This window comes from Mizuhopecten yessoensis, unplaced genomic scaffold (genome assembly GCF_002113885.1).
Source record: "Mizuhopecten yessoensis strain PY_sf001 unplaced genomic scaffold, ASM211388v2 scaffold11159, whole genome shotgun sequence".
Classification (NCBI taxonomy): Eukaryota; Metazoa; Mollusca; class Bivalvia; order Pectinida; family Pectinidae; genus Mizuhopecten; species Mizuhopecten yessoensis.
In genome coordinates, this window is record NW_018408909.1 from 330,118 (window position 1) to 348,207 (window position 18,090).

General features: G+C 34.5%; 1 protein-coding gene across 1 annotated transcript; it reads left to right on the forward strand.

The window, feature by feature from the left end:
• Window positions 1–1,070: 1,070 nt before the first annotated feature.
• On the forward strand, window positions 1,071–14,565 carry LOC110467096. Its single transcript, XM_021524011.1, has 7 exons — window positions 1,071–1,181; window positions 3,477–3,768; window positions 5,215–5,352; window positions 7,099–7,261; window positions 8,853–9,059; window positions 9,912–10,016; window positions 14,286–14,565. Exons 2-6 carry the CDS (start codon window positions 3,486–3,488, stop codon window positions 9,997–9,999), a joined length of 879 nt encoding a protein of 292 aa, XP_021379686.1. The 5' UTR covers window positions 1,071–1,181; window positions 3,477–3,485; the 3' UTR covers window positions 10,000–10,016; window positions 14,286–14,565.
• Window positions 14,566–18,090: the final 3,525 nt, after the last annotated feature.

Consider the following 18,090-nt stretch of genomic DNA (forward strand, 5'->3'; position numbering starts at 1 on the left):
TTAGCAAAAAAGGAAGGCACAAGCATTTAAAATTTTCGAACATTATCTTTTCACATTCATTTGAAAAACTTAATGGAAAATCAGTTGAAACTGAATAGAAAAGACGACAGACAATTAGGAGTAATCAAAACAGAAGGAGAGTCCTCGTGAACCCTGACAATATAATTGACGCAAAACTAGACACTCCGGAATGAAAACCGTTTCATGCACAACATGTGGTAGCCGTCATCATATCTACCGCCAAAATCCAAGAACAAACGCAGCTCACCAACAATTTAAACGAAACATAAAGTGTGCAATCAGGACAGGTACTGAACTAGGATTGTTGGACCTTACTTTCTGATGGCGAATGTAATATTTCAATAGCGTAAAATGACATGTCTCTAGTTGAAATCCCTGGAGAGGAGTAAATTTCTCAATGAGACAATTAAGAAAATTATAATACATATTCTGACATGTAGGTTATAAAACAGGATAGTTAACTTTCATGAGGTCTACATTAGTCACGTTTGTCAAGAGTTTAGTAAAAAAAATGACCGTTTTTGTCATGCTTTAGGTAAATGCTATATAGTTCGGTTGTAAGGTTATCATTACTGTCATAATGTAAGTATATACCATTGTTTGGAAGTGAGTTGACGGTTATTTTCATACTGTAAGTAAACACGTCACAAACATTTGGAAGTGAGGTGACCAATACTGTTATACTAACGGTAAATATAGAGTTTGAGTGAGATGACCATTTTTTCCATACTGTAGGCAAAAAGTGTTATTGATATATTAGCCGAAAACTGTCTAATAAGTGAGAGAAAGGACAGGTGTCGAGGCCTGTCAGGGCCGAGACCTGGTCTTTCTCTCACTTATTGGTCAATTTTAGGCCGTGAAGTGCCGTGACGTGACCTCAACCCGCAATGAGACTGAGGTCCTACCCTTACACTACCGTGCCTCTGCAAATAACTAATAATTGCAATTCTTTTAATTAATTTGTTCAAGTTTTATTAGCTAACAAAGCGATTACGAGGTAATATAGGCGCTCAGACAATACATACAATGTTTTATACAATGCCCTGCACTACTCAACTGAAACGTTCAGGCCAATGTACGTAAATACCCATGTAAGGAAATGTGATATGCACATTCACACAATTCATGTTCACCTTCCTGGTACAAAGTACATGTTTCATGTAAGTATTTGGTGAGAGTTTTCGTACAACATGATATAAATTCCTAATAACAAATTTGACACTCAAGACTTATGGAGAAAAGTAGCATATTTCTTTTGTAAATTTTACATGGTGTACCTGTTGTTTGTTTGTGCATGTGTGTACCTATCCTAGTTCACCTATTCAGTCAATATAGCCTTTCAGCTCAAGGTTGTCCAATTGCACGTATGTATGAATATACCTGGCTTTTGACTCTTAACGTGTGTTATTTACTGTGTTATAACTTGAATGCCGTGAGAATTAAAATGCTATCTAATAATAATAGAGACCGCTTGTGTGTACCTGTAAAACAACACTTATGAGAGGATATTTATGGAAATTTATTTTTGTCAACCATTTCGGAAAATATATCTAACCTTCATGTTTCACTCCTCATAAACCTGTACACAGAAATCGTTCGTTCTTGTTGAAACTTTCTGTGGTTTTGATACAGTTTGTGATGTCTTGTGATCTGAATGCATTTTAATGACGATACATAAGTATTGCAGCTGTACACAGAAAACGTGAGTACTTGTTGAGTTTTTGTGGTTTTGATACAGTTTGCGATTTATTGTGAACAGAATGTATTCTATTGACGATTATTGACCACAAATATTTTGATAATGGCATAAGTATATATAGCACTAAACAATCAGTAGACTTTGATATATTTATTCCGATCTCCAGTATACAATGGCGGTGTTTTGAAATGTATATGCACAGACAAAATATTTGACTATTACCTGTAGTTAAAACACAGCTGTGATGTCATCCATTGTTATTTGCGTACTATATCCAACAGAAGTCATAGGCATCACCTGTAGCCGACCAATAAGTTACCTGTAGCTGTCCAATAAGTTACCTGTATCTGTCCAATAAGTACACAAAAGAATCCACTTATTGGACGGTTGCAGGTAACATATTGGACAGCTTAAGTTAAACTTTTGAATGAGCACATAATTATGCTATACAATGGATAACATAGTAATAGAATAAATGTGAAAATAAATATTTATTAAATGTAACACTGAATTTAAATATCAACATTTCCCATGCACTATATTTTTTCCTTGAAAAAAGGTTTGAATCACGGAACACTCTTTTTACACGAAACATCCATATAGATGCATACACATCCAAACACTTTACTGAGAGTCACATTTCCAGCATTAATTGTAATTTCCTTTGAATTCGTAATTTTGTAGTTGAGGGCAGTTGAAATCTTGCGTATTCCCCAAAATTTATGTGCACAAATTTTTCTTTGTTATCATCCCTTGAGATATTCGTGTATAATCCCAGATATATAGCTGGGATATATCTTTGATGAAAATATTTTGGAGGTGGTGTTGAAATCTTGAATTTTCTCAATTGTGTGGTTTAATTCTTTCATTCCATTCTCTCACATATATAATCCCAGCAATATACTGTAATCACTTTCTTCAATAAATCAATCAAATTATTTGAATTTAATCCATTTCAATACTGAATGCTGATGCTTAAAATGTACTGCACAGGGACTGTGTTGGGAACGCACCTTCCCTGTTGAACGACATTATTCAAATGAGACTAAATTCTACTCGGGCATATTTCACACACATGTAATGCATGCACTTGTACAAAAGCATGCAAAGTTTTAAGAAAGATATAAGCCTCAAACTGTCTATTATGTAAAATATTGGACAGTCTTCGGCACTACGCGCCTTAGAATGTCCCAATATTTTACATAATAGACAGTTTTCGGCTTATATCCTTTACATAACAATTTTAACAGTAAATAGCTACATACAACGGGTGATTGTTATCTAAGGACATGTTACACAACCAGCACAATAACGACTCGATATGCCTGAAGTTTTGGCAGATTCACAAGACATGAACAAAATGTGTTTGATTCAACATTGTCAGTACACGTACATATGTGTTATGCTCCATATACTTGTTATATATAAACATAAGAACAACACGTATTTTAAGCTTGAAGGTTCTCATAAGCTTCAGGTTCAGGGGTCGTATGTGCTCCGCTATTGTTATCACCTGATCAACTAAACAGAACATGAAGCCAATTCTGATGTTTAAAGTTAAAAAAACGACTGAAAATTTAAATGAAAGGTTTTATACGTTTTCAATTCGATAAAAATGAAGATTCAATTCTGTCTGAATACGTTTTCAAACAGGAAAAAACATTTCGGGGCATAGTCAATTTATTTAAAATCCGAATAGTATTGATCTAACTAACTGTAAAAACATGCCATTTTGTTTGTTATTATCCATTTACAGGAATGAGGTATGTCTCGTCATTCCAGTCCATCACCTCTCCTACTTCTATTAATGGCCAACGCAGTACTCGCTTTCGGGGATAACCAAACGACAACAACAAATGAAGACCAGCTGACGGAAAAAAACAACCGACGAATATTCAATACTATTATGAAGAGAAGTAAACAGATACCACCACATCGGCAACCTACCTCCAACCATATGAGCCATCTCCTTGGATACAGTGGTTTTGCCAATTCTACTCACATCACGAGAGGCAACAAGACATGTCTGAGGATCCATTGTGTTGAAAGTAAAGCAACCTCATATTTCCTTGTGACAGTTTCAACTAATTCATTACAAGTGTTGAATATTATTACCGGCATGCATCTTGTTTGATGATATGCAGTTTAAGGAGATATATCATTAGGTTTAACTTGTGTCAACAGAAAAGTCATATTACTGAAGGGAACGAAGCAATGCAAGCTGACGGGGGTTCAAGATGAATTCCTTTCCTAAACCCCTGTTTTTTTCATTTTATGTTGATTTAAGCAATAATTTTGTTCTAATATGTTAACACTTTCTTATATTTTGTGCGCGCATGTTGACTGTACCACATTTTGTCTTTGTTGACACTGTAGTATATTTCGTTTTCGTTTGTTGACGCCCTGGTACATATTGTCCTTTTCTGTTGACACTAGTAAATTCTCTCTCTGTTTGTTGACGCTCTGGTACATATTGTCCTTTTTCTGTTGACACTAGTATATTCTGTCTCTGTTAAGCCTGTGGTGCATATTGTCCTTTTTCTGTTGACACTAGTTTTTTTGTCTCTGTTTGCTAACGCTGTGGTACACTTTGTCCTTTTCGTTTAACACTAGTATATTTTGTTAACGCTGGGGTACATTCTATATTTGTGAATTGAGGCTGTTGTATATTTTCTTCTCGTGTGTTGACCTTGTAATATAATTTGTCATTCTTTATTGTATTTGTGTGTTGACCCTGTTGTATATCTTATCTTTATGTGTTGACTCTGGTATATTATTTCCTTTTGGGTTGACCCTGTTGTATATCTTATCTTTATGTGTTGACTGTGGTATATTTTGTCCTTTATTGTTGACCCTGTTGTATATTTTATCTTTCTGTGTTGACTGTGGTATATTTTGTCCTTTTGGGTTGATCCTGTTGTATATTTTATCTTTATGTGTTACTGTGGTATATTTTGTCCTTTTGGGTTGATCCTGTTGTATATTTTATCTTTATGTGTTGACTGTGGTATATTTTGTCCTTTTGTATTGGTCCTGTTGTATATTTTATCTTTATGTGTTGACTGTGGTATATTTTGTCCTTTTTTGTTGACCCTGTCGATATTTTATCTTTATGTGTTGACTGTGGTATATTTTGTCCTTTTTTGTTGACCCTGTTGTATATTTTATCTTTATGTGTTGACTGTTGTATATTTTGTCCTTTTGTGTTGACCCTGTTGTATATTTTATCTGTATGTGTTGACTGTGGTATATTTTGTCCTTTTGGGTTGACCCTGTTGTATATTCTATCTGTATGTGTTGACTGTGGTATATTTTGTCCTTTTGGATTGATCCTGTTGTATATCTTACCTTTATGTGTTGACGCTTTTGTATGTTTTGTCTGTGGTTAATTTTGTAGATATTTACGCTGTTTTTAGAACTAATAGATGTTTTTCTATATGATTTTTTTCTGCAAATATTCTTAAAGTACTTATATCTTTTTTTCTGTATTCCAGACCATTACGTCAGATCATGCGACTTTGATGGCGGGAACGACACGTGTGTACGGTGCGCACAGGGAACATTTCTCGCTGATAACACCTCATCACAACAATTCAACCATGAATGTGTGACCTATCCAGAGTGTTTTCCAGGTATATCTGTAATTCAAGTTGATTTGATATTAATACAAACAAACGGGAATAGTAGTAATCAAGGGAAAGAACGAAACCTTGTCCAAATCCTGAACAAACGTTGAAATACTTGCATGTTTATTGCTCATTAAACAAACCAGTTTATAAACTGGAAATGACAACATTTCCATCTGACATGTATCAATTTTCTTATTACAATCTCATTGAGAATATACTGTATACAGCTTGGAATTCGCGACAATTTCGCGTAGTGTTATTTTCGCGTTTCATCAGGAAAATTTATATTCGCTCAGTGCAGAATTTCTTGTGCTATCACGTGACTATCATATGACGTGTCTACACCGACAGGTATATGGGCTAATATAATGAAATCATGTGTGACGAATAACAATAAATGTTACCTACATAGCCTTGTCACACTGCGGACATATGTTTGATTGGTTGAAACTGCCTCGAAAAAAGTGCCCTGAGCGTACGTTTTTACCCGATTACAAAGTAAACGTGTTGATGTAGGCCTACCGATTAGTTTCCTTTGTGTGGTTGGCCGAGCAACAAATATGCTCCGATATTTTAAACCACGCCTTTGAAAGAGTAGACAGGGAGGTTTTTATTTTGTGTATCTGTATCATTATTTTAACAGTCCGCCGTCATTATCATGTTACAAGAATGCAACTTTAATACTCTGTTATGTTTAAATTCATGGTGATATTTGTCAGTAAAGAGAACTGCATGTTTTACTTTATATTACTGTTGGAGCTGGAAATTATTGCTACATTCTTGAATTAGCGGTTGAATCCATCGGCGGAAAGCACGAAAATAACCCTGCCAAGAATTAACCAGTCAACAGTATAGGCCTCCTTTTGTTAACTTCTAACCCAATGGTTGCATTATCGTTTATAGTGATAAGATTTATATACATGTAAATATTATAAAAGCAGAAAAAAGTGTCCTTACAGACGAAGAAATAATATAAAAAGGAAAACAATCTCAACAACACGTAGAGTATTAAAGTTCATGTCACATAATAATAACGGCGGACTGTAAAAATAATGATACAGATACATAAAATAAAAACATCCTTGTCTGCTCTTTCAAAGGTAGGGTCTTAAGAATCTCATTGAAGAGATGAAAGTACTAAGGACGTGTTGTTGAGATTTTTTCTTTATATATATATATATATATATATATTTCCATGTACTGGAAGTCACTTTCACATTTCACTGAAACACAATGGAACACGCAATTTGGCCAATGTCTTTTTCCTGAGTAAGGTAATCAAAGGAAAAAATGCTTTAAACTCGTTGCTTCAGTAGACCTATTGTGGGCGGATCCAGCTCATTGGACGTCGCTTTCGAGTTTGTGATGATCTTGCTCAACTCTTTGAAGGTTATGTTAAGTAATTTACAGTAATATTCTAGGATTTCCGGTAGAAAGAATACCAACTTAGAGCATGTTATACGTTAGAGTACTATCTTAGGTGGGAAACCCTACTTGACTTTTGAATGTGACCTTAATGTATTCTGTTACCTATGGTAAAAGGATGATTGTATATGTGTTTTGTTCAACCCCTATTTAAACATTAAGGTATGGAAACATAAAATATGCACAATTTATAACACCAATGCTAAACCTTAGTCAAACAAAATAAAATTTAATTGAAAGCTTTGGTAAATGATTTTTATAGCTGAAACAAGGTTCTCAGCAGTATTTTGGGAATAATTTTCCTCTTTTTTATATTTATTTCAGATGCAACCAGAAGTCTGTATCCTAACTATTGTGCTGGTCAGCACTTGATGTACTGCAAGTGTGACGTAACTCGAAACTTCTGTGGCCATGATCCGTGCAAATGTACATATGGGAATTGTCCCTACTCCGCTCCAGTGTTACGTGTTAACTGTGGCTGTGACAGGTAAACAAACACCGCATCATCAAATATAATTAGATACTTAATCGTCGACATACCAGAGGTTATTCTATAAAATATATTAATACAGTCCATCTCGTCTAGGCCAATCCTCGCAAATCGTTTGTCGTCTGTTACTGTGTCCGCCGTCTGTTCCTTAATAGATTTTATAAATGTATATGAGAAGGGTAAATACATGCGGATTGATGTAAGTTACGGAACAAAAAAACCCGATAATTTATTTTGTTGTCAAAGAAATGAAGGAGCTGACATAAGCCTAGGAATGTTTGTTTGTTTTGGATTTAACGTCCTCGCAACAAGGTCAAGGAAAGACGAGTGAATATGGAAACACCGCCGAAAGTAAAGAGTAGAGAAACGAGAAATGAAAATGTATGGATCCAAAGTGTGGCAATGGGGGCAGCATGTCAGTGTTGATTTGTTCAATGTCCTCTTAGCAAAAGACACAGAAAATCGTCCACGTGATCGTGAAAATTGAAATAAAACAAAGCACCAAAGACTAAATCTAGCTTGTACTTTAGATATTGGGGGTCTTCAGTCGGGTTCGCCTGCAGATCCTTAAGATGGGCGAAAGTACTAGCGAGATTTTGTCTTCGGTGTTTTGTTAAATATATATATACTCACTTGATATATTCATGCAGTATTTGAAAAAAAGTCATTAAAATATGCTTTACCGTGATGTTGCTTTAAGGCGACTTGAGAGGGGCCACCTGCATAATTGATCTGTTCACCCCATTACAACCATTTCTTGTGTTCTTTTTTTCTGTTCAATTTTCCCCTCTGACCGAGTTAGTCCACATTTTCACGAGTTTCACCCACCTTATTTTAATCAACACCCTTAAATTGACTAAAATCAACTTTCAAATCTTAGACCGGAGAAACGGTCACGGGACCCCATTATGGGAACTTTACAGGGTGTTTCTGCACGTAAACATGGCGGAGAGAGAGTCTATCCACAGCAANAACACTATGTTTGATAAAGTGAATGACATTGACTTATATTCAAGGTCACAGGGGTCAAATTTGTTTAAAATCTTTAAACGACCTCTTCTGAATAACCATGGGTCCCAGGATGTTGATACATTGCAAGTTGCATCCTGAGATGAAAGGCTATAAAATTTGTTCAACATAATGACTTAATTTGCCTGTCGCTTTATTTTAGATCACTTTTAATGTTACAAGTATGAGATTTATACCAGGTGAGCGATGCAGGCCCATTGGTTCTCTTGTTCTTTTTTTTTTTTTATTAATTTCAGATGCAACCAGAAGCCTGTATCCTAACTATTGTGCTGGTCAGCACTTGATGTACTGCAAGTGTGACGTAACTCGAAACTTCTGTGGCCATGATCCGTGCAAATGTAGATATGGGCATTGCTCCTACTCCGCTCCACTGTTACGTGTTAACTGTGGCTGTGACAGGTAAACAAACACCGCATCATCAAATATAATTAGATACTTAATAGTAGACCTAGTGGACGATCAGGGAGCCGGTAGCTCAATCGATCATAGCATCCAACTTTACAAAATGTAGACCAATTAAAGTAAAAAAGTAAAAAAGTGTATTAATGTATCATTTTAGACGCTCAACGACGTCGACACCGACAACAACGACGACGACGAAAATTACAACTACAACAGAAGAAATGTCTTCAATTAAATCTACAAAAATGCCAAATGTTTCAAGTACTCCAGTTCATTCGAGTCCGCAGACGACAATGGAGCAAACTTCCTTGACAACAACAAGACAGACGACAATCAAACCGGGCGGTGATGAAGAAGATACCGGGTAATTTTGTAATACATTTAAACGTTATATCAACATATTATGTACCTCATTCAAATACGATTTCAAGACAAGTTTATTTTTAATGGGACAGAAATAACGAACGATATAATTAACACAAAAACCTATCTCTCATATAAACATGTGTTTGTCTTTTTTTAATATTTCATAATTAAATATATCGCTATTTATGTTCAATGAAGCTGATAAGGGTTGCATGGTAACTTCCAGGCGTCACATTTCTATCTAGTTTTTCCCCCTTGATATTAAGAATTAATCTTCAATCTCGATATCAGATTTTTTTTTGATATATAATGTATGAAAATGATGTGTTCTGTTAATAAGAAATTGAATTATCGGATCAAGAGGTCGAGTCCCTGATATCATAAATAACAATACAAAATGCTACATGGCTTATGCATTTTGTTGAATACAGATGAAAATATAACGACCTCATTAAATTAATTTATTATATTCCAATATATAAGTAATAAAGATACATACTATTGAATTAAACAATCAATATTTCAAAGTCGATCACAAAAGTCGTGATCTTCGGAGCAAGCTCCTGAGTACCGAATCAATTTGATTTTGCGTTCATTTGTTCTTTATTAAGGTAAACTATAACACTGCGACCTATAACGCGATTTCCGTTACGTCATTTAAGAAGAAGGCCGCCAAGGACTGGCTTTTGTTTGGTCGAAATTCAGATATTGGTCGAAATTACTCAAATAACTTATATAATAGTATGCAGGAACCCCTAATTCTAAGACTTTAGTTTAGTCATTGATCAAGATGGTCACTGTGCACTGGCTTCAAACTGGTCGAAATTCAAATATATATATTTATTTTCAGGAGGAATTATTGCCGTCATTGTTATAGTGATATTGGTGTGTGTTGGTTTTTGTGTTGGTGTTGGCGTTGTTTTCGTGATTCGGTATAAAAGGAACCAAAAATCAGGTAAGTACATTAAGAACATAACAAGTAGCAAACCAGGTTGTCTGCATTTCCTTTCAAACTTCGACTAATCTCTCATTTCTCTAAACTTGAACTCTTGTTGAAAATCGAGATTTCTAGCTTTCTTGACATTCTGTTCTCGTTGCAGTGCATTAGAATAGCTATAGCATACAAACTGTATGTTATTATTGCATTCGTGGTAATAGTGTACGATATGATTCCGAGATTGACTAGAGGTTTCTGTATATGTGAGATTTAATATTGTGTATTGTTTTAGATATGAGACGGATGGTTCCGTGTTTGTGAAGAAGCTTAAAGCATATATCTTTGAGAAATAAAATGGATATTTTTTGTATATTTAATATTTAATGTATTATTTGAGAGATGCGCTCGGTGTTTCTGTGTACGTAATGTAGGTTAAAGTTTATATGTTTCAAAAATGAGATAGGTGTATCTGTGTTTATGAGATTAAAGTTTGTTGTCGTTTGAAAGTTGAAATGAACGTTCCTTTGTCTGATGTAGGTCAGTGTTTTTGATGATTGACAGATGGGATAGATATGTCTATTTTTCTGGTTTGGCATACTGTATCTATGACCAAATTCTAAAGGTGTAATAAAATTTGAAAGGAAGCTAAAATCCATATCATGATGAGAGAGGTAATCGGTTTGTTTGTGTTTATTAGGTCGAGATTAATGAAATGCTTGAGAATTAAGATATGTGTTTCTGTGTTCTTGGGCTAGGGTAATATTTCTAATGATAAACAGAAAGGAAAGGCATGTGATCAACCAATATGCTTGAATGCTCTTTATACATGATACATGCTTGGTTGGTCTTTATACTGTATACATTCTGTGTGGTCTTTATAACGATATATGTTTGTATGGGTTTTACACTGTATACATAGTTATGTTGTCCTTACACTGTTTGTACATGTCTTTGTGTGGTCTTTTACTGTAAACGTGTTTGTGTGGTTTTTACACTGTATACATTATACTGAATACATATTTGTATGATCTTTATACTGTATACATGTTTGTGTTGTCTTGATACTGTATAAGTGTTTGTGTGGTCTTTATACTGTATACATATTTGTGTGGTCTTTATACTGTTTACATTTTGTGTGTTGTTTATACTGTATACATGTTTGCGTGTTCTTTATACTGTATACATGTTTGCGGGATCTTGATACTGCATACATGTTTGCGTGGTCTTTATACTGTGTACATGTTTGTGTGGTCTTTATACTGTGTATGATCTTTATACTGTATACATGTTTGAGTTGTCTTTATACTGTATACATGTTTGTGTGGTCTTTATTGGTCTTTATACTGTATACATGTTTATTTTATATTGATACTTTATACATGTTTGCGTGGTCTTTATACTTTATACATGTTTGTGTGGTCTTTATACTGCATACATGTTTGCGTGATCTTTATACTGTATACATATTTGTGTGGTGTTTATACTGTATACATGTTTGTGTTGTCTTTATACTGTATACATGTTTGTTATATATTTATACTGTATACATGTTTGTGTTATATTTATACTGTATACATGTTTGTTTGATATTCATACTGTGTACATGTTTGTTTTATATTGATACTGTACACGTGTCTGTGTGTTCTTTATACTGTATACATGATTGCGTGATCTTTATACTGTATACATGTTTGAGTGGTCTTTATACTGTATACATGTTTATTTTATATTGATACTTTATACATGTTTGTTTTATATTGATACTGTACACGTGTCTGTGTGTTCTTTATACTGTATACATATTTGTGTTGTCTTTATACTGTATACATGTTTGCGCGATCTTTATACTGTATACATGTTTGCGGGATCTTGATACTGCATACATGTTTGCGTGGTCTTTATACTGTGTACATGTTTGTGTGGTCTTTATACTGAATACATTTTTTGTGTAGTCATTATACTGTTCACGTGTTTGTGTGGCGTTTATACTGTACACGTGTTTGTGTGGTCATTATACTGAATACATATTTTTGTGGTTTTTATACTGTACACGTGTTTGTGTTGTCTTTATACTGTATAAATGTTTCCTTTACTGTAAACGTGTTTGTGTGGTTTTTACACTGTATACATTATACTGAATACATATTTGTATGATCTTTATACTGTATAAATGTTTGTGTGGTCTTTATACTGTATACATGTTTATTTTATATTGATATTGTATACATGTTTGCGTGGTCTTTATACTGTGTACATGTTTGTGTGGTCTTTATACTGAATACATTTTTTGTGTAGTCATTATACTGTTCACGTGTTTGTGTGGTGTTTATACTGTACACGTGTTTGTGTGGTCTTTATACTGAATACATATTTGTATGATCTTTATGCTGTATAAATGTTTGTGTGGTCTTTATACTGTATATATGTTTGTGTGGTCTTTATACTGTATACATGTTTATTTTATATTGATACTGTATACATGTTTATAATATATTTATAGTGTATACATGTTTGTGTGGTCATTATACTGTTTACATGTTTGTTTTATATTGATACTGTACACGTGTCTGTGTGTTCTTTATACTGTATACATGTTTGTTTGATATTCATACTGTATACATGTTTGCGTGATCGTTATACTGTATACATGTTTGTGTTGTCTTGATACTGTATAAGTGTTTGTGTGGTCTTTATACTGTATACATGTTTATTTTATATTGATACTGTATACATGTTTGCGTGATCGTTATACTGTATACATGTTTGTGTTGTCTTTATACTGTATACATATTTGTGTTGTCTTTATACTGTATACATTTTGTGGTGTTTTTCTTACTGTATACATTATACTGAATACATATTTGTATGATCTTTATGCTGTATAAATGTTTGTGTGGTCTTTATACTGTATACATTTTGTGGTGTTTTTCTTACTGTATACATTATACTGAATACATATTTGTATGATCTTTATGCTGTATAAATGTTTGTGTGGTCTTTATACTGTATATATGTTTGTGTGGTCTTTATACTGTATACATGTTTGCGCGATCTTTATACTGTATACATGTTTGAGTGGTCTTTATACTGTATACATGTTTGTTATATATTCATACTGTATACATGTTTGCGTGATCGTTATACTGTATACATGTTTGTGTTGTCTTTATACTGTATACATGTTTGCGGGATCTTTATACTGTATACATGTTTGCGGGATCTTGATACTGCATACATGTTTGCGTGGTCTTTATACTTTATACATGTTTGTGTGGTCTTTATACTGCATACATGTTTGCGTGATCTTTATACTTTATATATGTTTATTTTATATTGATACTGTATACATGTGGTCTTTATACTGTATACATGTTTATTTTATATTGATACTGTATACATGTGGTCTTTATACTGTATACATGTTTATTTTATATTGATACTTTATACATGTTTGCGTGGTCTTTATACTGTGTACATGTTTGTGTGGTCTTTATACTGTTTACATTTTGTGTGGTCTTTATACTGTATTCATGTTTGTTTTATATTGATACTGTATACATGTTTGCGTGATCTTTATACTGTATACATGTTTGTTTGATATTCATACTGTATACATGTTTGTGTGGATTTTATACTGTATACATGTTTATTTTATATTGATACTTTATACATGTTTGTTTTATATTGATACTGTATACATGTTTATAATATATTTATAGTGTATACATGTTTGTGTGGTCATTATACTGTTTACATGTTTGTTTTATATTGATACTGTATATATGTTTGTTTTATATTGATACTGTATACATGTTTGTTATATATTTATACTGTATACATGTTTGTTTGGACTTAATACTGTATACATGTTTGTTTTATATTGATACTGTACACGTGTCTGTGTGTTCTTTATACTGTATACATGTTTGTTTGATATTCATACTGTGTACATGTTTGTTTTATATTGATACTGTATATATGTTTGCATGGTCTTTATACTGTATACATGTTTGTTTGATATTCATACTGTGTACATGTTTGCGTGGTCTTCATACTGTATACATGTTTGTTTAATATTGATAGTGTATAAATGTTTGTGTGTTCTTTATACTGTATACATGTTTGTTATATATTTATACTGTATACATGGTTGTGTGGACTTTATACGGTATACATGTTTATTTTATATTCATAGTACTGTTGATACTATGTATAAATTTACGCTTTTGTGTAATTATAAAAAAAACCCACCTAAACCAATGGAATTATTACTTTGACACTTTGCAGGTATCTACTCTCCAGCTGGGTCTAACAATGATGAAACAGATTCTGGTGACGATGGTTTGTAAGATACCAGCTGCACACACACACACACAGGATTTAACTTGCCGTGACTAGAATAGATTGAAATATCATCGTTGTTATATTTGTAATGAGCCAAAAAATGTATCATGCTTTTTCAAATTTTTATAATTTGTCTTTATTTTTTTTGTCGTATTAACGGAAACAAAAAGGCACGCTTATCCAGCAATCCGTAGTCCACAGTACATTGTTGTAAAAAAGTTCAGTTCATCATAAGCATTGAAAACCTGTCTGAAGCTTATTTTTATATCACATGTGTATCTCCATTATAATGTTTCTTATAGCACTAAAAAATAAAATGACCTGTCTTGTGTAAGATTCTGCAAAACTTTCATTCATCTTTTATCTTACTGCTGTTTTGTTCAGATCATATGAAATCACGGTCATGCCACTTATTTAAAGGTTTCTACCTTGTGTACATTACACAACACCAGCTAATTTCATCATAGCAATAATTGTCGACGACCAATAGCTGTCCACAACCATTAGCTGTCGACCACCAATTACTGTCGATCACCAATAATTGTCCACAACCAGTAGCTGTCGACCACTAATAACTGTCGATCACCAATAATTGTCGACAACCAATAACTGTCGACAACCAATATATGTTGAAATCCAATAACTGTCGACCACGAAAAGCTATCTACCACAAATAACTGTCGATCACCAATAACTGTCGACCACAAATAGCTGTCGACAACCAATATATGTTGACAACCAATAACTGTCGACAACCAATAGCTGTCGACCACAAAAAGCAATCGACCACAAATAACTGTCGATCACCAATAACTGTCGACTACCAAAAGCTGTCGACAACCAATAACTGTCGACCACTAATATATGTCGACAACCAATAACTGTCGACAACCAAAAGCTGTCGACCACCAATAGTTGTCGACCACCATTAACTGTCGACCACAAATAACTGTCAACTACCAATAGTTGTCGAACACCCAATAGCTGTCGACCACCAGGTGGCTGCCGACAACCAATTACTCGACCACCAATAACTGCCGACCACCAATAACTCGACCACCAAAAACTGCCGACCACCAATTACTCGACCACCAATAACTGCCGACCACCAATAGTATCATTTACATCACTCGAGACCACCTATACCGCCACTACAGCATCGTAATATGGAACACCAAATTAACAATTCCAGTCACTATTGTTGGTGTCAACGTCATAAATCACAATTACATTCTTACATTATAAACAGTATACAACTGATTAATGGTTTATGTTTTTCCTGCTGTATAAAATTTTAAGTTCTTAAATTTGAGCTACGTAGATACTTCCCTGAACTACTTTGACAAGTACACGTTCTTCTTAGTAGAGACTTCTTTTCAAAAATACTGTTAAGGTCCTCGTCCAAAATTTCATAAATTGGTTAAACTTATAGTATCTTTTTGTTCTCTCGGTATTTGCGGAGATGTTCGGAATCTCGCCGCTGTTCTAAAATGAATCTTGTCTTCTTGTTTGTGTTGTCAGGCTCGCAGACTCACTGTCCGAATATTTATTGACAGGATGTAGAGACGTATGTGGCCGCTGTCTGGTTGAGGGAAAAGTTCCTGTTGTACAAACGGTGTTGCACAACTGCTGGTCCTTCTAAAACACATACTTCAACATTTTCCAATGTTTCTACAATAAAAACAGAGTCATCGTTTTGCGGGACAAAACATGAGATGGTTGAAGCAAAATTGCCACCTAATCTATAACATGATCACATCCCGAGAGTTCCCGTTACAAAAACGCTTATTCCAAAAATAGTAGGACTCCTGGTCAGTGTGATTCTAAGTCTAACGGTAGTCGTGAGTGTAAGTGCTGGTATCTATCTGATTCCCACCAATTAACGTCGATTTTCCGCGCGTTTGTGTAGTTAAACTAATGACGTAAGAGTTGATAAAGGTCAACTTTAAATTTTATCAAAAATAACATTTGCCTTGACGGCGGGATATTCTGGAATTACCAAAATGTAGTTATGTTATCACAAGGGGAAAATATGATAAAATGAGGCTGAAATTAACTGTAAAAAAATCTAATGCTTGAAATACTTTACAATTTATTATGGAATTTATGCTACGAATTGTTTATATTCAGTAACTCATATGTGACCTTTTACAAAACAAGCAAATAAGACATTTCGATGGAATTGGACAATAACATGTTACATTATCGTTAATTGTAACTCTTTACGTCAATATATGTAGCCTTTGTGATCTTAAAGATAAAACAAACATGTAAAACTGTATTTCCCTGGAGCTAATGAAGGCGGCACATGAACAAACTTTCTTAGAATAACTCATTTATCATTGTCCATCACACTAGTGAACACTGACCAGGTAAGTGAATTAGTATGGGGAAAATTCACGTGTTAATTGGTCGAGTTAATCAAGTAAATTGTCGCACCTTTACGGCGAAGCGAGTGTTCCCGATCGCGAGACAATTAAACAAAAAGAAAGTCCGGACCTACTCTTTCATTTGGAATCACGCTGATATGGAGTCCAACTAAGACTGCGTTCGCTCTATTTTGGAATCATTAAGAATAGCGTTTCACAACAGATTCTCTCGTTATGTCACTATGGTATAGATGCGATGGTCACTTTAGGTCCAGCAATTTAGGTGATGTTCTGTCCCACGAACAGATGTTTCTGCTTCTACTTTAGAAAGATTGGACTTTTTTCAAGGGCATGTTTTGGAAGGACCAGACGATTTACAACAACCGTTTGTTCTACAGGATATTCCCTTGATTAGACACGGTCCACGACTTGACATCCTCTCCCTGGGCCTACCTCTCTGTCAACACCAATGAGAAAGCCCAAATCTATTTTGAAGCGGCGGCGAGATTCCGATCATCTCCGGAAATATCGAAAGGCCAAAAGGGTACTATCCGTTTTACCGCTTCGCTAAGTTTCGGACGATGACCTTAATGAAAACAAAATCAAAGACTATTCCTAATTTTCTCAAAACTGTTCTCTTGTCTCCAAACTTTCAAGAACTAAATCAACAATTTCGGCTATTTTGCAAATGTAAACTATAAAACACGAGAGGGGAATTTGTCAGGGTCAAAGAAATAACTGTAAGTTACTACACAACTCAAATCAACGAACTGTAAAACACTTAAGACAGCAGATAGAAGATATTGAGGAGCAAAGACGACGCGTTAAATCAGTTACAAACAGAACGGAATGGAACAAACCCAACGCCATTTATCAAGTCTGGAAACAAGAATTTTGGAAAAAGACGACGAAATGAACCGCCAATAATACACGATCGACAGCCTTTAATATAAACTAAGGGAAATGAACCGCCAATAATACACGATCGACAGCCTTAACTGAACCGCCAGTAATACACGATCGACAGCCTTAACTGAACCGCCAGTAATACACGATCGACACTCTTAACTGAACCGCCAATATTACACGATCGACAACCTTAACTGAACCGCCAGTAATACACGATCGACAACCTTTAATATAAATTGAGGGAACTGAACCGCCAATAATACACGATCGACAGCCTTAACTGAACCGCCAATTATACACGATCGACAGCCTTAACTGAACCGCCAGTAATACACGATCGACAGCCTTTAATATAAACTGAGGGAACTGAACCGCCAATAATACACGATCGACAGCCTTTAATATAAACTGAGGGAACTGAACCGCCAATAATACACGATCGGCAGCCTTTAATAAAAACTGAGGGAACT

Coding starts and splice junctions, on each gene's coding strand:
- LOC110467096 (XM_021524011.1), top strand. CDS start 3,486: ATGTCTCGTCATTCCAGTCCATCACCTCTCCTACTTCTATTAATGGCC. Junction 3,769..5,214: donor GAGGATCCATTGTGTTGAAA/GTAAAGCAACCT, acceptor TCTGTATTCCAG/ACCATTACGTCAGATCATGC. Junction 9,060..9,911: donor GGTGATGAAGAAGATACCGG/GTAATTTTGTAA, acceptor ATTTATTTTCAG/GAGGAATTATTGCCGTCATT.